Source organism: Nomascus leucogenys, chromosome 23 (assembly GCF_006542625.1).
Source record: "Nomascus leucogenys isolate Asia chromosome 23, Asia_NLE_v1, whole genome shotgun sequence".
Taxonomy (NCBI): domain Eukaryota; kingdom Metazoa; phylum Chordata; class Mammalia; order Primates; family Hylobatidae; genus Nomascus; species Nomascus leucogenys.
In genome coordinates, this window is record NC_044403.1 from 29,792,589 (window position 1) to 29,816,957 (window position 24,369).

At 44.0% G+C, this 24,369-nt stretch overlaps 1 protein-coding gene across 3 annotated transcripts in view; it reads right to left on the reverse strand.

Moving 5' to 3' along the window:
• TULP3 (TUB like protein 3) overlaps positions 1–24,369 on the reverse strand; it is a 54,089-nt gene that overhangs the window by 13,831 nt on the left and 15,889 nt on the right. For 2 of the 3 annotated variants that reach the window (XM_030804812.1, XM_030804810.1), the window contains exons 2-4: positions 18,607–18,658; positions 6,739–6,898; positions 5,240–5,380 (exon numbers count right to left, since the gene is read on the reverse strand). In XM_030804812.1, the coding sequence (XP_030660672.1) occupies positions 5,240–5,380; positions 6,739–6,898; positions 18,607–18,658 (353 nt within the window). Of the gene's footprint in view, positions 1–5,239; positions 5,381–6,738; positions 6,899–8,193; positions 8,588–18,606; positions 18,659–24,369 lie in introns of those variants that run through there. The other variant, XM_030804811.1, reaches the window with a different exon arrangement.

Consider the following 24,369-nt stretch of genomic DNA (forward strand, 5'->3'; position numbering starts at 1 on the left):
CCAGGCGCAGTGGCTCACACCTGTAATCCCAGCACTTTGGGAGGCCGAAGTGGGTTGATCACAAGGTCAGAAGTTCGAGACCAGCCTGGCCAATATGGTGAAACCCTGTCTCTACTAAAAATGCAAAAATTAGCCGGGTGTGGTGGTGGACACCTGTAGTCCCAGGTACTCAGGAGGCTGAGGCAAGAGAATCCCTTGAACCCAGGAAGCAGAGGTTGCAGTGAGCCAAGATCACATCACTGCACTCTAGCCTGGGCGACAGAGCAAGACTTGGTCTCAAAAAAAAAAAAATCAGTCTCAAGTGAAAACATAGGCCCACACAAAAACTTATGAGTGTTCATAACAACATTATTCCTAACAGGGAAAGTGGGAACAATCAAACGTCCATCAGCTGATCAACAAAATGTGGTTTATCCATACAATGGAGTGTTATCCAACAATAAAAAGAATGGAGTACGGACACTTGTTGTAACATGAAGGAACCCTGAAAACATTATGCAAGTAAAACACTAGACGCAAAAAGACAAATATTGTATGATTCTATCACTATGAAATGTCCAGAACAGGCAAATCCACAGAGACAGAAAGTAGACTGGTGGCTGCCTAGGGCTGAGGGGATTGGAGGGAAATGGGAAATGACTGTTGAAGGTTATGAGGTTTCTTTTGGAGGTGATGAAAATTTTGTAAAATTGATTGTGAAAACGGTTGAACTCTGTACTGAAAACCAATTTATTGTTCACTTTATTTATTTATTTAAAGACGGAGTCTCACTCTTGTAGCCCAGACTGGAGTGCAATGGTGTGATGTCTGCTCACTGCAACTTCCACCCCCGACGTTCAAGCGATTCTGCTGCCTCAGCCTCCCGAATAGCTGGAATTACAGTTGCCCGCCACCACACCCGGCTAATTTTTTTTGTATTTTTAGTGGAGACGGAGTTTCACCACGTTGGCCAGGCTGGTCTCGAACTCCTGATGTCAGATGATCTGCCCGCCTCTGCCTCCCAAAGTGCTGGAATTACCGGCATGAGCCACCACGCCTGGCTTATTGTTTACTTGAAATGGATGAGGTCTATGGTCTGTAATTTATATCTCAAAAGAGTTATTACTTAAAAAAATTATTTGCTTTGCAAAGGACATTTTTTCCTTCTGCTGTCTAAAATATTAACTTATTATTATTATTTTTTGAGACAAGGTTTTACTCTGTTGCCCAGGTGGGAGTGCAGTGGCCAAATCACAGCTGCTCACTGCAGCCGCAACTTCCTGGGCTCAAGTGATCCTCCCACCTCAGCCTCCTGAGTACCTAGGACTACACCATGTCCAGGTAATTTTTTGTAGAGACGGGGTTTCACCAAGTTTCCAAGACTGATTTCAAACTCCTGGGCTCAAGCGATCCGCCCACCTCGGCTTCCCAAAGTGCTGGGATTACAGGCTTGAGCCACCACACCTGGCACCCCCACTTTTTATTGGTAGCAAAAAGGCAGAAAACTCCTGAGATACCACTATTGTATGGATATCTTCACCTATTACTATGTTTTCAAATGCCATTTTTATACCAAGAACTCAGTTCCCGTGAATCTGTCTTGACAGATCAAAGATCTCTCTGAAACTTTTAAGACAAGCAAATTGGACCCAGTTATAGGGCATAATCTGCCAAACTGACACTTCTTAGAATTTAATCAAAACAGCACTTAATGGGTTTTATAGTCAAGATGCAACCTGTTGAGACATGAAAAGGCATTAGTTCATCTGGCACTGAAAGGCCAATTCTGAAAAAGAACACAGCCATTTCATAGAGCGGTGCAAAAGGAGACAATATGGTGTTTACAGTCAGGGATAACGAACTAGACTAAGAATCAGAAAATCTAAATCTGCCACTTTTCAGCTAGTTGACTCAGGGCAAGTAATTTATTAGCTTTGGTTAAATAGAAAACTATGGTTTGCTCCGACTCATCCTATCTGTCCAACCCACATCTTTCACTGTCTTTTGTTGTAAAAATAGTGGTAGTAAAGTAATAGGAAAGTACCATGGTCACCTTCATGTTAAAGACAGGAAAACTGTCTAAACAAACTCCCAAGGCACTATTACAACTATTAAATCAGATGAGGTAGTACGTGTCAAGTGCCTGACACATGAGGGACGTTCACAATGTCAGGCTCCAGCTACTTCCCCGCTCCCCTAGCATGTAGGCACACATCCTTCTTTGTTCAGCAGAATCACCCCCTCCCTTCCTCCTGGTGCCTCTCGTCTCTTCTCATTGCCCTAGCAGAGCAATTCTGCATCTCCCCTGCCTTGTGCTTTTGCAAACACCACACTATATTGGAAGTGGAGGTCAGGCCATCAGTCAAACGATCTCCTAAGTAGCTTTCCTGTTTCTGGACTTGCCCCCTTCAATGCCTTCTTTCTGGCACACAGTAATTTTTCCACAGCTCAAGTGTGATCATATCATTCTTCAGCTTAAAATCTCTCACAGGTTCTTATTGATCTTTTTTTTTTTTTTTGAGACGGAGTCTCACTCTGTCACCCAGGCTGGAGTGCAGTGGCGCGATCTCGGTTCACTGCAAGCTCCACCTCCTGGGTTCACGCCATTCTCCTGCCTCAGCCTCCCGAGTAGCTGGGACTACAGGCGCCTGCTACCACGCCTGGCTAATTTTTTGTATTTTTAGTAGAGACGGGGTTTCACCGTATTAGCCAGGATAGTCTCCATCTCCTGACCTCGTGATCCGCCCGCCTCGGCCTCCCAAAGTGCTGAGGTTACAGACATAAGCCACAGCACCCAGCCCTATTTTTTTAAATTAATTTTTATTTTTTATTTTTATTTTTTTGAGACAGGGTCTCACTCTACACACAGGCTAGCGTGCAGCGGCACAATCTTGGCTCACTGCAGCCTTGAACTCCGGGGCTCAAACAATCCTCCCACCTCAGCCTCCCAAAGTGCTGGGGTTATAGGCATGAGCCACTCCGCCCAACCCAATTTTTTTTTTTTTTTTAATTTTTAGAGACATGGTTTCATTCTGTCACCCAGGCTGGAGTGCTGTGGCATGATCATAGCTCACTGCATCCTCAATAACCTGGGCTCCAGCAATCCTCCTAGCACAACCTCTCAAGTAGCTGGGACTACCAGTGTGTACCACCACACCCAGCTAATTAAAAAATTTTTGTTGTTAGGGACTGGGTCTTGCTATGTTGCCCTGGCTGGTCCTGAACACCTAACTTCAAGCAATCCTCCCACCTCGGGCTCTTAAAGTGCTGGGATTACACATGTGAGCCACCATGCCCAGCCTTCTATTACTCCTTAGATAAAGTCCCAATTCCTGATGTGGTCTATTAGGTCCCATATAATTAGAGCCTACTTCCCTCTCCTGGCTCATCTCTCTACATCCCCCTTCCTACCCTACGACCACATGCCCTGAGCTGCTGCCATTCTGAACTGGCCAGCACCTCTTCCTGAGTCAGGCACTAGCTCAAATATCACTTTCTCTCAGAAGGCTCCCAAGCCTCCAAGTGGAGTGAGGCGTCAGGCTCTCTCAGCACCTTGATTTTCTAGCTCTAGCCTATTTAAGTGCCTGAAGCTTCAATTAGAATAAGCACTCCATGAGGGCAGGAACCATGCTTACTCATGTATCCTAAGTACCTAGAATGTTGCCTGAGATATGGTACGTACTCAAAACATACTTTCTTACTTTACTTTTTTGTTGTTGTTGTTGAGACAGGGTCCTGCTCTGTAACCCAGGCTGGAGTGCGGTGGTGCAATCTCAAGCTTAGTGCAACCTCTGCTTCCCACGCTCAAGCCATCCTCCTGCCTCGGCCCCCCAAGTAGCTGGGACTACAGGTGTGCGCCGCTGCACCCAGCCAATTTTTTTTTTTTTTTTTTTTGCATTTTTTGTAGAGATAAGGTTGCTCCATGTTGCCCAGGCTGGTCTTGAACCCTTGGACTCAAGTGATCTGCCTGCCTCAGCCTCCCAGAGTGTTAGGATTATAGGCATGAGCCACCATGCCTGGACTCAAAACATACTTTCTTTTTCTTTTTTTTTTTTTCTTGAGAATAAGTTTCACTCTTGTTGCCCAGGCTGGAGTGCAATGGTGCAATCTTGGCTCACTGCAACCTCTGCCTCCTATGTTCAAGCGATTCTCCTGCCTCAGCCTCCCGAGTAGCTGGGATTACAGGCACCCACCACCACGCTTGGCTACTTTTTTTATATTTTTAGTAGACACAGGGTTTCACCATATGCTGGTCTCCAACTCTTGACCTTCAGGTGATCCACCCACCTTGGCCTCCCAAAGTGCTGGAATTATAGGCGTGAGCCAACTACACCTGGCCAAAACATACTTTCTAAGTAAGTGAACATATGAATTTGTTTAAACGTTCATTTATTATGCCATTCCATGGTAGACTCTCCTGATTCATATATCCCAGGACCTAGCAATGTTTGCCTAATGCAAAGTAGGTACCCAATAGATATTCATTATTGGGCTTTAGTTTTCTCATCTGAAAAGGAGCTGCTTAATCCCTTCTCATTATAAAATTATTTTTCGGCCCGGCGCGGTGGCTCACGCCTATAATCCCAGCACATTGGGGGGCTGAGGCGAGTGGATCATGAGGTCAGGAAATCAAGACCATCCTAGCTAACACGGTGAAACCCCATCTCTACTAAAAAAATACAAAAAATTAGCCAGGCGTGGTGGTGGGTGCCTGTAGTCCCAGCTACTCGAGGCTGGGGCAGTGAGCCGAGATCGTGCCACTGCACTCCAGCCTGGGCGACAGAGCGAGACTCCATCTCAAAAAAAAAAAAAAAAAATTATTTTTCTAAAAAGGAAAAAAGACTACAAGGGACCTTTGAAATGTATGGGCATATTCATGGAAATGAGAGCTCCAACTAGAAGAAAGGCTATCAATCATCACCAACTATGAAATGGAGGTGGAGTAGAGGGGTTGAGTGACAACTCTGTCAGAAGAAGAGGGTGGGAACTGAAAATAGGCAAAAAGAGAGAAACAGTCATCTATGGTAGCTAGTATTTTATATTTAATTATCTTCTTTTTCTCAGGCAATAGTATAAATACTACCATTGCTGACAATTACCAACATTCAGATGTAAAAGATGCTTAATACTGTCACCTCTGTGAGGCCCTAAGCCATGAGTAATTTTGAGTCATGTAGATTGTTAACCACAATGAAAAGAAAGGAAAAGATTACAAATGAGTAAGAAGACAAATTGCCTTAAAATCATTACCAGTCCTCACCATGCTTTTGGAGACGCTCCTGAAGTCCTGGCTTGGAAGCAGTATCCACGGTGTTTTCAGCATCTTCGTCCAAAACAGGGGAGCTTACTGATGGACCATGAACTTCATCTGTTTTCAGGACAGCAGCTGGACCATCAATACCTAAGGGCCAAAATAAAATGAATTTAAAAGAAGGAGCAAAGTATTATTCACTAGTTGGGTGGATTTGGCGTATGTGATCAGAATTAAGAACTACCAAATCATTTTATCTTCCCTCCTTTCTTAACATCCATAAGAACATTTGTTAAGAGAGTAGGTCAGAACTGGTGTTCTTTTTTTCTGAGACAGGATCTCACTCTGTCACCCAGGCTGGAGAGCAGTGGTGTAATCACAGCTCACTGTAGCTTCGACTTCCTAGGCTCAAACAATCCTCCCACTTCAGTCCCCCGAGTAGCTGGGACTACACGTGTGTGCTACTATACCTGGCTAATTGTTAATTTTTTTGTAGAGATGGAGTCTTGTTATGTTGCCCAGGCTAGTCTCAAACACCTGGCCTTAAGTGATCTGCCTGCCTGGCCTCCCAAAGTGCTGGGATCACAGGCATAAGCCACCATGCCCAGCCTGGTGTTCATTTTATTAACATGCTCCGTTACTAAAGTAATATGTACTTGTACTTCAGTAACTGAAGAAATATGTACTTCAGAAACAAGGATGAGACCAAGAAAACAAAGTAGGTCCTCCATAGTACAGATCCTGTCCAAGCCAATAGCTCAGGTGGCTTGATTTAGAGGCACTTACAATCTTATTCTTCCTCCACCCCTCACCATCTCAGATGGTCCTTTGAACTATCTATTGGAAGAATGGATGCTCTCTACCTATTCCTGACTTCATGATTCACCTCTGCCATGATTTAACAATCAAAAGCTCCTCAAATAGGTCATTCTAAACTCATTCATCTGGCATCTAGAAAACAACAGTTCTTGCCGGGCATGGTGGCTCAAGCCTGTAATCCCAGCACTTTGGGAGGCCAAGGCGGGTGGATCACCTGGGTCAGGAGTTCGAGACAAGCCCGGCCAACATGGTAAAACGCCATCTCTACTAAAAGTATAAAAAAATTAGCTGGGCGTGGTGGCAGGCACCTGTAAACCCAGCTACTCAGGAGGTTGGGGCAGGAGAATCACTTGAACCTGGGAGAAGGAGGTTGGCAGTGAGCCAAGATCACGCCATTGCACTCCAGCCTAGGTGACAAAAGCAAAACTCCGTCTCAAAAAAAAAAAAAAAAAAAAAAGAAAAAAGAAAATAACAGTTCTAAAATGGACACAAATCTTAAGCCATCATCCACTGATTATATCATTGCTTTTATTCTCCTCAAAGACCCCAAATGTGATTATAAAGACTTATGAAGGTACCTAGTAATGGTGCTGATAATATTGTCCCTTTGGTCCGTCTGACAATCCTCCTGCCTTCTAGGTTTGTGAAAATTGTACCCCAGTAGGAAGTGATGCTGCCTAAATACACACCATGTAAGATGACATTGCTGCGGGGAGTATGACAGTTCACCAAGGGAGTCTGCTCATCACTGGCCCTTGGCTTCGCCCGACGTAGCCTGGCTTCTGGATTGGGCTGCACCATAAATGGCTCAAGGCGCTTTTTCCTTTGCCTCTTCTCAAGTAATAGCCTCTGGGAAAGAAGCGATATGATAGCCAGCAAGGAGAGTTTTGACATGACCTAGCCATTTCCAACATGCACAGTTTGTTTTTCACTGATCTCACATTTTTTTTTTTTTTTTTTTTTTTCCCACTGATCTCCCCCCCCCCCCCCCCCCCCCCCCCCCCCCCCCCCCCCCCCCCCCCCCCCCCCCCCCCCCCCCCCCCCCCCCCCCCCCCCACATCTTGTAAATTATTTTTCCCCATTTAAGAAACGGGAGAACTGAGGCACAGAGAGGAGTAAGGATTCAATCATTTCATTTAACAAATACTTTTGAACACCTAACACCTATAAAGATCTATTTAAAATCAGATGATGCATTTTTTTTCTTTTTTTTTTTGAGACAGAGTCTCACTCGGTTGCCCAGGCTGAGTGCAGTGGCACCATCACAGCTCACTGCAGCCTCGACCTCCAAGGTGTGCCTCATCCTTCTGCCTCAGCCTCCTGAATAGCTGGGACTATAGGTGTGTGCTACCACGCCCAGCTAATTTTTGTATTTTTGTAGAGACAGGGTTCCCCCATACTGCCCAGGCTGGTCTCAAACTGCTGAGCTCAAGCAGTCTGCTCGCCTTGGCCTCCCAAAGTGTTGAGATTCCAGGCATGAGCCACTGCACCTGCCCCACACAATGCATTTCTAACCAAGTCTACTAAAGATGTATGGGAATCATCATAGCATTATCAAAATGTGACCAGAAGCTCAAAACACACAAACACACATGCACGGGGGAAAGATGGAGGAACATAGCAAGGGTGGTTTCTTCAGGTGGCAGACTATGGCATGATTATTTTCTCTTTTCTAGTCTTTTTTTTTTTTTTTTTAAAGTTTTCTTACTTTTGTAAATGGAAGAAAAAAACTTTATTATTCTCTAAAACTCAAATTATTTCCATGTTTTAATTAGTCAAAGAGCAGTAAGTTTGGCGTTCTTATCTTATATAATTAGAAATCAAATTTGGATCAAGGGTGAGAAGAAAAAATGGCAGTTGGAACATATCAAATAGAAAGCAGTCAACTCTATGAATAAAAGCAAGATAAAGACTACGGTAGCAAGAAAAGTCAGGAAAAAAGCATGACAGACAATGAGAAAAAAAAACCAATGAAATGGAAAGGAAGGTACTGGCACATAGCACTAGTACCTTTTGGCAAATAAGGGCTTATAATATACAGAAATTATTACAGATCTGGGATAACTCAGAGTAGGAAAAATGTTAAGCCCCATCCTAAAAAATAAAGACATGATTAAAAAACAAAGATATTATAACCCACTTACTGCTGTTTTTCAGGCAAAAGAAGCCATCTGTTTACTTTTTTCCATCGATACTGTTTTAGAAAAGTGCCTCCAGGAAGAAGAGTCACTCCAAGGGGTGAGACTATCAAAAAAGGAAGTGTGTTTTTCCTGAACTGGGCTGATGAGAGCACACAGATTAATTCAATAGCTTGTGTATAGAGGGAAAAGATTGGGGAGTTAAGATAACGTGCCAATACGGAATACACCATCGAGAATGAATAGGTGTTAGAGCAAGGACTAACTTGTTTGGAGATTATTTTGAGATTTCGTGCATTACCATGAATAGAAGGACCTTAACCCAGGAACACTAAATACACAGGAGGCTATAATGACTTCCACCAAACGGAATTGGGATTCTTCTACCAGCCGGGCGCAGTGGCTCACAGCTGTAATCCCAACACTTTGGGAGGCAGAGTCAGGTGGATCACTTGAGGTCAGGAGTTCGAGACCAGTCTGGCCAACATGGTGAAACCCTGTCTCTACTAAAAATACAAAAATTGGCCTGCATTGTGGCACATGCCTGTAATCCCAGCACTTTGGGAGGCTGAGGCAGGCGGATCACCTGAGGTCGGGAGTTCAAAGCCAGCCTGACCAACATGGAGAAACCCCGTCTCTACTAAAAACACAAAAATTAGCCGGATGTGGTGGCACATGCCTGTAATCCCAGCTACTCCTCCGGAGGCTGAGGCGGGAGAATTGCGCGAGCCTGGGAGGCAGAGGTTGTGGTGAGCTGAGATCGTGCCATTGCACTACAGCCTGTGCAATAACAGCAAAACTCCATTTCAAAAAAAATAAAAATAAAAAATAACTTGCCTGAAACGATGGTAAATATGAAGTACTGAAATCATAAGAAACTGCCATATCTTATCTATGTGGCCACAGCTATTTCGTCTCATACATACAGTCTGTGAAATGATCGATGAAACAAAATCGCATACTGTAGGCTGGGCGCTGTGGCTCACACCTGTAATCCTAGCAGTTTGGGAGGTCGAGGTGGGCGGATTACCTGAGGTCAGGAGTTTGAGACCAGCTGGGCCAACATGGTGAAACCCCGTCTCTACTAAAAAATAAAATTAGCCAGGCGTGGTGGCAAGCGCCTGTAATCCCAGCTACTTGGGAGGCTGAGGCAGGAGAACTGCTTGAACCCGGGAGGTGGAGGTTGTGGTGAGCTGAGATCGCACCGCTGCACTCCAAGAAGGGCGACAGAGCAAGACTCTATCTCAAAAAAAAAAAACAAGGCCAGGCGCTGTGGCTCACACCTGTAATCGCAGCACTTTGGGAGGCCAAGGCGGGTGGATCACCCAAGGTCAGGAGTTTGAGACCAGTCTAGCTAGCCAACATGGTGAAACCCCATCTCCACTAAAAATATAAAAAACTGGCCAGGCGTGGTGGCAGGCGCCTTTAATCCTAGCTACTCGGGAGGCTGAGGCAGGAGAATCACTTCAACCCGGGAGGCAGAGGTTGCCGTGAGCCGAGATTGCACCACTGCACTCCAGCCTGGGTGACAGAGCGAGACTTTCTCAAAAAAAAAAAAAAAAAAAAAAAAAAAAACGAATGCTGTAGCTAGTTTTTGAGACAGAGTTTCACTCTTGTTGTCCAGCCTGGAGTGCAATGGTGCGACCTCAACTCACTGCAATCTCTGCCTCCTAGGTTCAAGCAATTCTCCTGACTCAGCCTCCAGAGTAGCTGGGATTACAGGCACCTGCCACCACGCCCAGCTGATTTTTTTGTATTGTTAGTAGAGATGGGGGTCACATGTCAGGAAACTATTTTCTTTTCTTTTTTTTTTTTTTTTTTTGAGCAGAGTCTCGCACTGTCGCGCAGGCTGGAGTGCAGTGGCGCGATCTCGGCTCACTGCAAGCTCCGCCTCCCAGGTTCACGCCATTCTCCTGCCTTAGCCTCCCGAATAGCTGGGACTACAGGCGTCCGGCACCGCGCCCGGCTAATTTTTTGTATTTTTAGTAGAGACGAGGTTTCACCGTGTTGGCCAGGATGGTCTCGATCTCCTGACCTCGTAATCCGCCCGCCTTGGCCTCCCAAAGTGCTGGGATTACAGGCATGAGCCACCGCACCAGGCCAAGGAAAATATTTTCTATAGAAAAGGAGTTTTCTGCTGTGGTCTAGAAAAGAGAGGCCAAAGAGCTAGAATTTGATAGGGTTATCCGGTTTGTCCAAGAAAGAGAAATATCTTTTTTTTTTTGAGACAGTCTCGCTCTGTTGCCCAGGCTGGAGTGCAGTGGTGTGATCTCAGCTCACTGCAACCTCTGCCTCCCGGGTTCATGCAATTTTCCTGCCTCAGCCTCCCAAGTAGCTGGGATTACAGGTGCACTCCACCATGCCCAGCTAATTTTTAAACTTTTAATAGAGATGGAGTTTCACCATGTTGGCCAGGCTGGTCTCAAACTCCTGACCTCATTCCCTCTGATTCCTTGCTCACCAATAAGCCTTCTAATTTGAAGTTTAACTTCTTAGGTGTCGTATTCCCAGGAAAAGAGTATCATGAACAGTAGAGATGAATACACACTGAAAAGAGTAGAGCTCCCTTTGTAAATTAATAACTTGGGGTTCTGGTTTTAAAACTTACTGGCGTGGGTTTAACTAGTGTGAATTTGTGCCAAAGGACCTGGTTATACCCAGGTTCACTGACAAACTAAGCTCTCAGACTTGTAAAGGGGAGACTAGACCCCTGACCACAGTGTTCCCGCCAATGTATCTGGGGAAGCCTCTCTTTATCTACTTAAAGACCAATCAACCTCATTTAGACCAATGACTTAAGAAAAAAACAACTGTAGACTCAAACTGTAATCAGGGCCACAGCTACTATACCTCAGTATTGAATAGATCTTACTACTGTCCAAGTTTACAAATAAGAAAAACACCATTAAACATATATGTGCAAGCTGCCATCTTGGTGAAAAACATCTTGGTGAAAACCGTCATGCAGTTTGGATGGAGGAGGAGAGAAGTGCTACTTGGGTTTGAATGTAACAATGTCAATTCCTATTTCATTTATATTTTACTTCCCTGAAAACCTAAGAGTGCTTTAAATGAGGCTACATCAACGAAGGACTCATTACCAAGATAGTCAGGGAGCCAGGAAGAAAGCCAAAGCTGATGGTTAGATGCCCTAAATGCAATTAAAATACACTGCCTTCATGATTTTAAGTGTCATATAAACTAAAATTTAATCACCTTTAAATTTCCTAATTATCTTGGGAATTGAACCGTAAAAGAATCTATCTTCCCAAGAATTTAGTGGTATATCTTACTATACTGCCTGGGGCCAAAATATTGAATGGTGATGTCAAAATAAACAGTAAGAAACTAAAGGAGATCAGATAGGAGGAAATTTCCATGAAATAACTTTATCCAATAAAATAATAAAGCTCTGACCGGCGCAGTGGCTCACGCCTGTAATCCCAGCACTTTGGGAGGCTGAGGTGGGAGGATCTCTTGAGGTCAGGAGTTCGAGGCCAACATGCTGGAAACCCCACCTCTACCAAAAATGCAAAAATTAGCTGGATGTGGTGGCACAAGCCTGTAAAACCAGCTACTTGGGAGGCTGAGGCAGGAGAATTGCTTGAACCCGGGAGGCAAAGGTTGCAGTGAGCCAAGATCGCGCCATTGCACTCCAGCCTGAGCAACAGAGCAACCATCTCAAAAATAAATAAAACTTCATTTAAATTAATGATAGTTTAACTAATTCTCAATTTTCCTAGAGAAGGAGTCACCCTAGAGGTGATGGGCTGAGGTTACACTATGACAGTTTTCCAACAGACCAACCAACCACAGAGTACAACCAGCATCAGGCTGATTATCTGCGGTCTATTAGTTTGTTTAAAAATAACTAATCTCGGCCGGGCACGGTGGCTCACACCTGTAATCCCAGCACTTTGGGAGGCTGAGGCGGGCAGATCACGAGGTCAAAGGATTGAGACCATCCTGGCCAACATGGTGAAATCCCATCTCTACTAAAAATTAAAAAAATTAGCTGGGCGTGGAGGCATGTGCCTGTAGTCCCAGCTACTCAGAAGGCTGAGGGAGGAGAATCGCTTGAACCCGGGAGGTGGAGGTTGCAGTGAGCCTGAGCCGAGATTGCACCATTGCACTCCAGCCTGGCAACAGAACGAGACTCTGTTTCCAAAAGAAAAAAAACTAATTTAATCTCCCTGCCCACAAAGGAAGATCATAGGAAGACTAAAATTTTTAAACTAGACTTCTTAAAATATCATTCAGTGCAGTGATGACCTCTCATCATACAAATAGATGAGCAACTCGGCTCAAAGGAACTATGTTGTACTTTAATCCATTTTCATCAGATGAAATAAATGTACTCTACCTAATATGCATCCATGTCAGAAATATCACAGCAAGAATCAGAAAATCCATTCTGGACTGGGCGCAGTGGCTCACGCCTGTAATCCCAGCACTTTGGGAGGCCGAGGTGGGTGGATCACTTGAGGCCAGGAGTTTGAGACCAGCCTGACAAACGTGGCAAAATCCTGTTTCTACTAAAAATACCAAAAATTAGCCAGGTGTGGTGGCGTTTGTCTGTAGTCCTAGCTACTCGAGAGGCTGAGGCATAAGAATCGCTTGAACCCGGGAGGCAGAGGTTGCAGTGAGCCAAGATCATGCCACTACACTCCAGCCTGGGCAACAGAGCTAGACTCTTGTCTCAAAAAAAAGAAAAGAAAATCCCTTCTGCAGCTCGCTAAGGTGCCCACATACCCTGAAAACGAGTATCTTGCCAGGTATGGTGGCTCACACCTGTAATCCCAGCACTTTGGGAGACCAAGGTGGGTGGATCACTTGAGGCCAGGAGTTCAAGACCAGCCTGGCCAACATGGTGAAACTCCATCTCTACGAAAAATACAAAAATTAGCCAGGCGTGGTGGCGCACTCCTGTAATCCCAGCTACTCTGGAGGCTGAGGCACAAAAATCACACGAATATGGGAGGCAGAGGTTGCAGTGAGCCAAGATTGCGCCACTACACTCCAACCTGGGCAACAGAGAAAGATTTCTCCTCAAAAACAAAAGAGAGTATCCTAGTGAAACTGGTAAAAATAAAAGCAAGATATACTCAACAGGAAAGTATTTCAATAAATGGTGTTGGGATAGCTGCATATCCACATGCTAAAGAATGAAGCTGAATCTCTGTTTCACACTATACACAGCAATTAATTCAAACATACAGTTAGATAGAAGGAATATGTTCTAGTGTTCAGTAGCACAAGAGGGTGACTATAGTTAAGAATAATTTATTGGCTGGGGGTGGTGGCTCATGCCTGTAATCCCCAGCACTTTGGGAGGCCGAGGTGAGCAGATCACCTGAGGTCGGGAGTTTGAGACCAGACTAACCAACATGGAGAAACCCTGTCTCTACTACAAATACAAAATTAGCTGGGCGTGGTGGCACATGCCTATAATCCCAGCTACTCAGGAGGCTGAGGCAGGAGAATTGCTTGAACCTGGGAGGCAGAGGTTGCAGTGAGCCGAGATTGCACCATTGTACTCCAGCCTGGGCGACAAGGGCAAAAATCCGTCTCAAAAAAAAAAAAAAAAATTATTTTTTGTATATTTCAAAATAGCTAGAAGATTTGAAATGTTCCCAACACAAAGAAATGATAAATGTTTGAGGTGATGGATACTTTAAATAACGTGATCATTACAATAATTTGATCATTACACATTGTGTGCATGTATCAAATATCAAATATCATGTGTACCCCATAAATATGTACAATTATTACATATCAGTTTTAAAAGTAAACCAGAGAGGCCGGGCACAGTGCCTCATGCCTGTAATCCCAGCACTTTGGGAGGCCAAAGCAGGCGGATCATGAGGTTAGGAGTTTGAGACCAGCCTGACCAACACGGTGTAACCCGGTCTCTACTAAAAATACAAAAATTAGCCAGGCATGGTGGCACACGCCTGTAATCCCAGCTACTCAGGAAGCTGAGGCAGGAGAATTGCTTGAACCCGGGAGGCGGATGTTGCAGTAAGCTGAGATTGTGCCACTACACTCCAGCCTGGGGGACAGAGAAATACTGCATCTCAGAAAAAATAAATAAATAAAAATAAATAAACCACGGAAAGTGTAAAAGCTAAAACTATAAAACTTGAACAGCCGGCCGGGCGCGGTGGCTCACGCTTGTAATCCCAGCACTTTGGGAGGCCGAGGCGGGCGGATCACGAGGTCAGGAGATCGAGACCACGGTGAAACCCCGTCTCTACTAAAAATACAAAAAAATTAGCCGGGCGTGGTGGCGGGCGCCTGTAGTCCCAGCTACTCGGAGAGGCTGAGGCAGGAGAATGGCGTGAACCCGGGAGGCGGAGCTTGCAGTGAGCCGAGATTGCGCCACTGCACTCCAGCCTGGGCGACAGAGCGAGACTCCGTCTCAAAAAAAAAAAAAACAAAACAAAAAACAAAACAAAAAAAAAAAAAAAACTTGAACAGCCATGATGGCTCATGCCTATAATCCTAGCACTTTGGAAGGCAGAGGAAGGAGGATCACTTGAGGTCACAAGTTTGAGACCAGCCTGGGCAACACTGCAAGATCCCATCTCTAAATACAGGAAAAAGAAAAGAAAAAAGAAAAATTAGCCACGTGTGGTGGTGCATGCCTATAGTCTCAGCTGAGGTGGGAGGATCACTTGAGCCCAGGAGGTCAAGACTTCAGTGAGCTATGACCGTATCACTGCACTGCAGCCTGGGTGACAGAGCAAGACCCTATCTCAAAAAAATAAAAAAACAAAAGGCCACCACACACACACACACACACACACACACACACACACACACAACTCCACATAATTAGTCATTAGGGTAATGCAAATCAAAACTACAATGAGATACCACTTCACACCCACTAAAATGGCTCTAAATCACAGACGGACAATAACAAGTGTTGGTAAGAATGTGGAAAAACTAGCTGGGCACAGAGGCAGAGGTTGCAGTGGGCCGAGATTGCGCCACTGCACTCCAGCCTGGCGACAGAGGGAGACTGTCTCAAAAGAAGAAAAAAAAAAAAACGAATGAGTTAAGGGAAGGGAAAGAACAAGATCTACCCTGTGTCTCTAGCACTAAGGCAGGGAGAATGTCCTGGGCACATGCGAATCTCCTTCCTTGGGTAGGTATATCCCTTCAGAAGAGGTGAATTAATCATACTATCATATTGTAATGTGTCACTATAAATAGCATTTTACAAACTCTACTTGCTGTGATTTCGAATATACCAAGCCACATTCTGATTGCAAACTTCCCACAGATATTTCTACTGGGAATGTAATGACCAGCTAATTCTCAAATACAGTTCACTAGAAAGTGATTCTCAGATTCAGATTCATCACTTATGAGACTGGCTAATACAAACCAATCCTCAGGAGACTGATTAACTTTGGTTGCTTTTGGCTGTTCTTATCCTACAAAGCTCACGACCAGTGACACTCAACCAAAGGGACACTGCCATAGCAGAATTCCTGAGTCTAATCTAATGTACATCTGGGCAGGGCTTCCCCAGCCTCTGCCACCTCCTTTGAGGGTAACTGCTAGGATGTGCCACCGTCACTGATGGGTGTGCACTGTATCCCTTGGGCAGGTTGGCCTACTCTGGACTGTGAAGCTGCACCAAGATACTGCCCACCTGGGATGCCTGGGCTGAACTGTAGCCTGCCCTTCCTCAATATGCCTCCATCTTGGCTCTAACTTAGACACTCTTAATATTCTTTCTAACATTCTATTATTTTATCCAGTCTAACTTCACTCTACAGATGAAATGACTGAGGGCAACTGACTTTAAGAACTTTACCTAAAATCACACAGCTGAATAATGGCAGAGCCAGAACTAGAACCAAAGCCTTCTGATTCCCAGCCCGTTTTCTTCATTATGTGGTGCTGCCTTTGTTGTTGTTATACACCATTTGAATGCTCAGCTTGCATTTGTGGAAATTCCCTTACCCACTACTGAGTGACTTCCTTCTTAAGCACCTATTGGCATTTCAATATTCTCATACACTTTTTTTTTTGAAGAGATGGAGGGTGGTGTCTTGCTGTGTTGCCCAGACTGAACTAAAACACTTGAGGTCAAGGGATCCTTCTTCCTCAGCCTCCCAGGCAGCTGGAACTACAGGTGCACACTACCATGCCAGCTTCTCGTACATTATTTAACACCAAAATTTATACATCTGATCCAAAGATTTTTTTTTAATTTTGAAAAATTCCTTTGAAACTCCTAGGCATGTGAAAAAAATTCCTATAAATTTTTATGTCTCTAAATTCACTGACTCAAAAAAAAAAAAAAAAAGGGCTGGGCGCAGTGGCTTACGCCTATAATCCCAGCACTTTGGGAGGCCGAGGCGGGCGGATCATGAGGTCAGGAGTTCGAGACCATCCTGGCTAACACAGAGAAACCCCGTCTCTAGTAAAAATACAAAAAAAAAAAATTAGCCGGGCGTGGTGGCGGGCGCCTGTAGTCCTAGCTACTCGAGAGGCTGAGGCAGGAGAATGGCGTAAACCTGGGAGTTGGAGCTTGCAGTGAGCCAAGATTGCGCCACTGCACTCCAGTCTGGGTGACAGAGTGAGACTCCGTCTCAAAAAAAAAAAAAAAAATTCACTATCTCTGGAAGATATATTAAAAATCAGTGATAGCCACTGATAAAGAACTGAGCCAAGCAGAGAGAGATGTTTTCATCAAACATCTATCTTATATTATTTGAATTCTTATGTTTTTATTACCTATGTAAAAACATAATTTAAAAAAAATTGTGCTACAAAAAGGCTTACAAAAGTTACAACATTTATACCACATATAGCATTTTCAATGAAAAGAATACAATTACAAAATATTAGGGCCACCTTAAAAAAAAACTCAGAAAATGTATCTATATACAAAATTTAAAGACTAATGTCTTAGAACATGATTGATAGATGAACCATAGATTTTACCTAATGTTAACAAAGTAGGTACAATTGGGCCTTACAATACTAGGATGCCTAAGAATAAAAATGAATAAAAATAAATCAAAGATCTATATTTTTGTGCCCACTTCTCCCCAGATACAATTTGCTGTGCAATGGAATGAAGAAAATAAAGGGCTCATCACAATTACTGTGATCTCTGCGGGCAGAGGGATAAGTGTGTATGTATATGTGTGTGTGTGTAACAGAATTTTCTCCAAGATCACAGTAAATTAGTTTGTTTCTTAGTTTTCAGTAATTCCACCTTTAAAATAATTTATTCGGCTGGAAGTCCCATTATTAGTTCCACCAACCACATAAAGAGAAGACGAAACTTTAGAGACTTTTAGTCACCTACTGAATCCAGACATCTTGACTGTTAACGATCCTAGCTACAGAATTTGCTGAATTAGAACAGATTTATAGAAAAAAGCGAATATAAATGCAATGTATGTTGGGTATACATTCTAAGCTACCTGAATATGATGATCACAGCATGTAACAACACAAAACCGTTCATTTATTCCTTCCTTTGTTCAAATACTTAATGAAGGATTATTACATGTCCAGCACTGTGCTGAGAATTTCTGATATAATGGTTATCCAAAACATGCTTGTCTCCTGTTCTCACAGAGCTTAGTGTAATGGAGAAAAAAAACTAAATGTGCCAGCAGCTCTGTGAAGAAAATTATTCTCTACGCGATGGAGATTTTTTTTTTTTTTTTGAGAAGGGAGTCTTGCTCTGTCACCAGGCTGGAGTGCAGTGGCACGATCTCAGCTCACTGCAAGCTCTGCCTCCTGGGTTCACGCCATTCTCCTGCCTCAGCCTCCTGAGTAGCTGAGACCACAGGCGCCCACCACCATGCCCGGCTAATTTTTTGTATTTTTTTGTAGAGACTGGGTTTCACCGTGTTAGCCAGGATGGTCTCGATCTCCTGACCTCGTGATCTGCCTGCCTTGGCCTCCCAAAGTGCTGGGATTACAAGCATGAGCCACCTCGACCGGCCATGCGACAGCGATTTTAAAGCAGCACAGCAGCAAGTTCGGATCTGCATTTTAGCGTAAGAACACCATCTTGTAGTTAAGTGAAATTACATCGTAGAGAGGTACTTAAGGTAGCAGAACCAAATTACTACACAGAAATACAATGCTAACATTCTTTAATTCCTTGGAAAGAAAGGCACCAAGGAATTTTTGGTGATTGTAAATCCAAGGCCAGTCTTGTTGCTGACATCCTCAAAGCACTTTGGTCTTGCCATAGCCCAGAGCCTTGGTTCAGCAACCACTAATTCCAGACACTGTTTCACAGGTAACCACCTGAGCCTTCTCCTTTCCAGTCTTCTTTCCATAGCCCTGCCAAAGGCTTCAGAGCCAAGACCATCAGCATCACGGTCAGTATAGTTAGCCACCTATTTCAAAAGAGAAGACTCTGCTCACCTGATAATCCAGCTTAGCCTGTCGCATCTTCATCATTTCTTCGTGGAAGACACTGTTAAAAAAAAAAAATAATAAAGCAAGTATATAAAGAGAAAACGCCTTGTCAATTTCATCTTTTTATGCATGTACTCTTTTGGGCTATTTGGAACCAATCGATTCTGCCTTATAGAAGGCATCAGCTTCTAGAGGCTACCCACACTGACTGCAGGAGGACTTCCCACCCTTAACAGCACACTTATTCCAGAGGACCTGAGGAGACTGAAATACTCCAAGGACAAGAAAAAGATAAAAACACAGACCCCGGCTGGGCGCGGTGGCTCACGCCTGTAATCCCAACACTTTGGGAGGCCGAGGAGGATGGATCATGAGGTCAGGAGATCGAGACCATCCTGACTAACACGGTGAAATCCCGCCTCTACTAAAAAAAAAAAAAAAAAAAAAGAAAAAAAAAGGAAAACACAGACCCCATGCATGCAGGGATTTCCTTTTGTTTTAAACAATGTCTTGGGTACGCATTATGCTCTGAACACAGTGGTAAGCATTTTACATGGTATTACTTGGTTTATTCTTTAAAACAGCCCTATGAACTAGGTACCATTATTTTTCACACTTTGAAGATGAAGAAACAGACTTGAAGAGTCATGTGTAAGGCTAAACAGCAGAAACAGACCCCAATTCTGGTCTCCTTCTGGCATCTAAATTACATCTGAAAAATCAAATATATTTATGTATTTTTTGTAGTTCTAAGATGGGGAAAATTTCACTGTGTATAGCATCTTACTAGAGCCTACTGAATTCCTGAAGATCTGGGCATTTCATTTAACTTACTCAAGTCTGTCATTAGTAACACTTATTATGCCAGTCATCAAAGGAGAGGACTGTAAGTATGGATGAACAAATGACATTTATTGCCACTGAGAGACAGATTTGCTTGAAGTAGGAAAAAAACAATAAAAATGGAATAAAACCAGTCTTCAGCTGATAAACCAAGCCCTTCTTAACATTTAAAAACTCTCTTTGGGTTGGGCACGGTGGCTCACACCTGTAATCCCAGCGCTTTGGGAAGTCAAGGCGGGTGGATCACAAGGTCAGGAGTTCGAGACCAGCCTGTCCAACATAGTGAAACCCTGTCTCTATTAAGATACAAAAAATTTGCCCAGTGTGGTGGCCACACCTGTAATCCCAGCTATTCAGGAACTGAGGCAGGAAAATCGCTTGAACCGGGGAGGTAGAGGAAGAGCAAGATCACACCATTGCACTTCAGCCTGGGTGACAGTGTGAGACTATGGCTCAAAACAAACAGAAAAAACAAAAAACCTCTCTCTGGGCCAGGCGCGGTGGCTCATGCTTGTAATCCCAGCACTTTGGGAGGCCAAGGCGGGTGGATCACGAGGTCAGGAGATCGAGACCACAGTGAAACCCCGTCTCTACTAAAAATATAAAAAAATTAGCCGGGCGTGGTGGCGGGCGCCTGTAGTCCCAGCTACTCAGAGAGGCTGAGGCAGGAGAATGGCGTGAACCCGGGAGGCGGAGCTTGCAGTGAGCCGAGATCGCGCCACTGCACTCCAGCCTGGGAGACAGAGCGAGACTCTGTCTCAAAAAAAAAAAAAACCTCTCTCTGAAGCCTTTTCTATTTTTGACAATTTCCTAATTTAAGACTTTTATTTTGTGACTCAGCATTCTTGGAAAGGGTGAAGTATGAAATAAGGCATAAATGGTTCTCAATTACTTGGATGATAAATGTTTACTGGGAACTTAGTGCCAGAAAAACTGGAACTACAAGGTGCTATTTAAGAAGGCAAATTCCATTACCACAAAGAGAAGCATGGTTTTTGCTACATTTCGGGCAAATATACCAAAGCATTTATGTATGGCTTAATGGTGTGACACTATATTCCTACATTTTAGAAGGTTCTATGCATCTTAAATGCATAGCAACTTCAGTTTGCATGCTGTCTCAAAGATTCTTCCTCTTCATCACTTGTGAGGCAGGTTTAACAACCCTCACACAGACGTGCAGGTGCTTTCTGATTTTCTGACATGCCTCTCTATTAATTCACTCATGACCTTTATGTTTAAAAAACAAATAAAAAAACACTGGGTGGTCAATAAATCATCTCTTTTCTCCCAGCTCCAAAGAGGAACAAATAAACAAAAATGTCAAATACAACAGCCTCTGGCCTTGACTTTGTGCCCCACCATGTTTCACCTACATATGTTCCTATGTTTTCTTTAATGTTTTTTATCTGCAGTCATGTATTTTTAAATCCTAAATTTAAAAATCCTTCACTAATACAGTGTGACAAAAAAAAAGATAAAAACAAAACTAGAGTGCTAGAACATTACAGGTATTCAGTGTGTGTAAGTATAAAAAAAATTTTTTTTTTTTTTTTGAGACAGACTCTCTCTCCTGCCCAAGCTGGAGTGCAGTGGCTTAAACTCATCTCACTGCAACCTCCACCTCCCGGGTTCAAGCCATTCTTGTGCCTCAGCCTCCTGAGTAGCTAGAACTACAGGCATGCACCATCATGCCCAGCTAATTTTTGTTTTTTTTTTTGTTTTTGGAGACGGAGTCTCACTCTGTCACCCAGGCTGGAGTGCAGTGGCACAATCTCAGCTCACTGCAACCTATGCCTCCCAGGTTCAAGCGATTGTCCTGCCTCAACCTTCTGAGTAGCTGGGACTATAGGTGCACGTTGCTACACTCGGCTAATTTTTTGTATTTTTAGTAGAGACGGGGTTTCGCCGGTTAGACAGGATGGTCTCGATCTCCTGACCTCAACGTCGTGATCTGCCCACCTCAGTCTCCCCAAGTGCTGGGATTACAGGTGTGAGGCACCGCACCAGGCCAATTTTTGTATTTTTAGTAGAGATGGGGTTTTGCCACGTTGGCCAGGCTGGTCTTGAACTCCTGACCTCAAGTGATCTGCCTACCTCGGCTTCCCAAAGTGCTGGGATTACAGGCGTGAGCCACTGCACCTGGCCATGTATCAGTATAAATTTTTTTAAGTTCTGCATAAAATGACATTATATAGCAAAAGGAGAACTTGGAGAAAAAAGTCCACTGTTATGGACCAGTATTTTCATTTTTTTAAATTTATTATTTATTTATTTACTTATTTTGAGATGAAGGGCTCGCTCTTCTTGCCCAGGCTGGAGTACAATAACGTGATCTTGGCTCGCTGCAACCTCCGCTTCCCAGATTCAAGCGATTCTCCTGCCTCAGCCTCCTCAGCTGGGATTACAGGCGTGTGCCACCATGCCCGGCTAATTTTTGTATTTTTAGTAGAGATGGGGTTTCATCATGTTGGCCAGGCTGGTCTCGAACTCCTGACCTCAGGTGATCCACCCGCCTCGGCCTCCCGAAGTGCTGAGATTACAGCCATTTTTTTTAAATTAAAAAAAATTAGGCCAGACGCAGTGGCTCATGCCTGTAATCCCAGAACTTTGGGAGGCCAAGGTGGGTGGATTGCCTGAGCCCAGAAGTTCGAGACCAGCCTGGCCAACACGGTGAAACCCCGTCTGTACTAAAATACAAAAAATTAGCTGGGCGTGGCGGCGGGCACCTGTAATCCCAGCTACTCAGGAGGCTGAGGCAGGAGAATCACTTGAACCCAGGAGGCGGAGGATGCAGTGAGCCAAGATCGCGTCACTGCACCACTCTAGCCTGGATGACAGAGCGGGACTCCGTCTCAAAAAAAAGAAAAAAAAAAAGGGCCAGTGGCTCACGCCTGTATTCCCAGCACTTTTGGAGGCCGAGGCTGGCGGATCACGAGGTCAGGAGTTCAAGAGCAGTCTGGCCAACATGGTGAAACCCCATCTCTACTAAAAATACAAAATATTAGCCAGGTATGGTGGTGGGCACCTGTAATCCCAGCTACTTGGGAGACTGAGGCAGGAGAATCGCGTGAATCCGGGAGGCAGAGGTTGCAGTGAGCCAAGATGGCGCCACCACACTCTAGCCCAGGCGACAGTGCAAGACTCTCTCACAAAAAAAAAAAAAAAAAAAAAAATTTTTTTTTTTTAGACAGGGTCTGGCTCTGTCACCTGGGCTAGAGTGCAGTGGCAATGACCTTGGCTCACTGCAATCTCCACCATGAACTAGTATTTTCAAACAGCTGCTGCTACAAATCTGCACTCTGTTCTCAACAGTAAACCAAAGGTGTGATGACTTCTGGCATGGGGGAAAACAAATCATTCCCCACCCATGCTAAAACTTCTTCAAAAATGCTAAGTTCTGGCATATGACTAAAGTTTTCAAATGTTTCTCTTAAGGCCTCAAATAGTGAAAAAAACAGGTGTGTCTCTGACAGTACATCTAGATACCACTTGATTCCTTTTATCAAGCCTGGGCAAGCTGAACAGACAATCTGAATAAATAGGGTATAATCAAAGCATTTTGACCTGAACAGAAGAGACAATAAATACATGTTAAGTAACTGTAACATTTACAAGTCTCCTATATATCAAAAGTCACACTTTCCCTGAGTTCTAAGTTTAAATAAATTATAACTTAAAAAGTTATACCTTTAGTTAAATTATAACCTATAAAGACATTTTATAAGGCCGGGTGTGGTGGCTCACGCCTGTAATCCCAACACTTTGGGAGGCTGAGGCGGGTGGATCCCGAAGTCAAGAGATCGAGACCATCCTGGCCAACATGGTGAAACCCTGTCTCTACTAAAATACAAAAATTAGCTGGGCGTGGTGGCGTGTGCCTGTTGTCCCAGCTACTTGGGAGGCTGAGGCAAGAGAATTGCTTGAACCTGGGAGGTGGAGGTTGCAGTGAGCCGAGATCACGCCACTGCACTCCAGCCTGGCCACAGAGCAAGACTCTGTCTCAAAAAAAAAAAAAAAAAAAAAGATATTTTATAGACTTATATTCAATCTGAACTAAAATTTCTAGTCTAATCTGGAATATCATCTTAATAAATTTACATTTTTCTGATTTAATATTCTTTTTTTTTTTTTTTTTTGAGACAGAATCTCACTCTGTTGTCCAGGCTGGAGTGCAGTGGCACGATCTCAGCTCACTGCAACCTCCACCTCCCAGGTTCAAGCAATTCTCCTGCGTCAGCCTCCCAAGTAGCTGGGATAACAGGTGCCTGCCATATTTTTAGTGGAGATGGGGTTTCGCCATGTTGGCCAGGTTCGTCTCAAACTCCTGACTTCAGGTACAGGTGATCTGACCACCTCGGCCTCCCAAAGTGCTGGGATACAGGCATGAGCCGCCATGCCCAGCCTGTGTTAATATTCTCTTTCCTTCATTTTAACTTAGTTATTGAATAGCAAGCCTAACCATAACCAAGTGTGGTTAATAAATCAACACAAAACAGAAAGAATTCCTACAGGAAAAAAAAAAGTGGAGTAACTCTTTTTCCTCTCATTTTTCTCAAAGAAAATTTCCTATTTCCTTGGTACAAACAGGGGAAACCTTAAACACACATCTTGAAGAAACACAGAAACACTCAAGTGTGGCAGATGAGAATGCCCACAGAACACCATTCTCTTGAACTATTCTCCAGTTACCAACCAGTAAAGGCTAAACTGAAGATACCTGCTGGGCATGGTGCCATGAGCCTGTGGTCCCAGCTACTCAGGAGGTTGAGGTAGGAGGAGTGCTTGAGCCCAAGAGTTCAAGGGTGCAGTGAGCTGTGATTATGACCCTGCACAGCAGCCTGAGCAACAGAGCGAGATTCCATCTCAGATAGATATAGGTAAGATAGACAGATAAAATAAAAATTAACTGAAGATAACTACAAG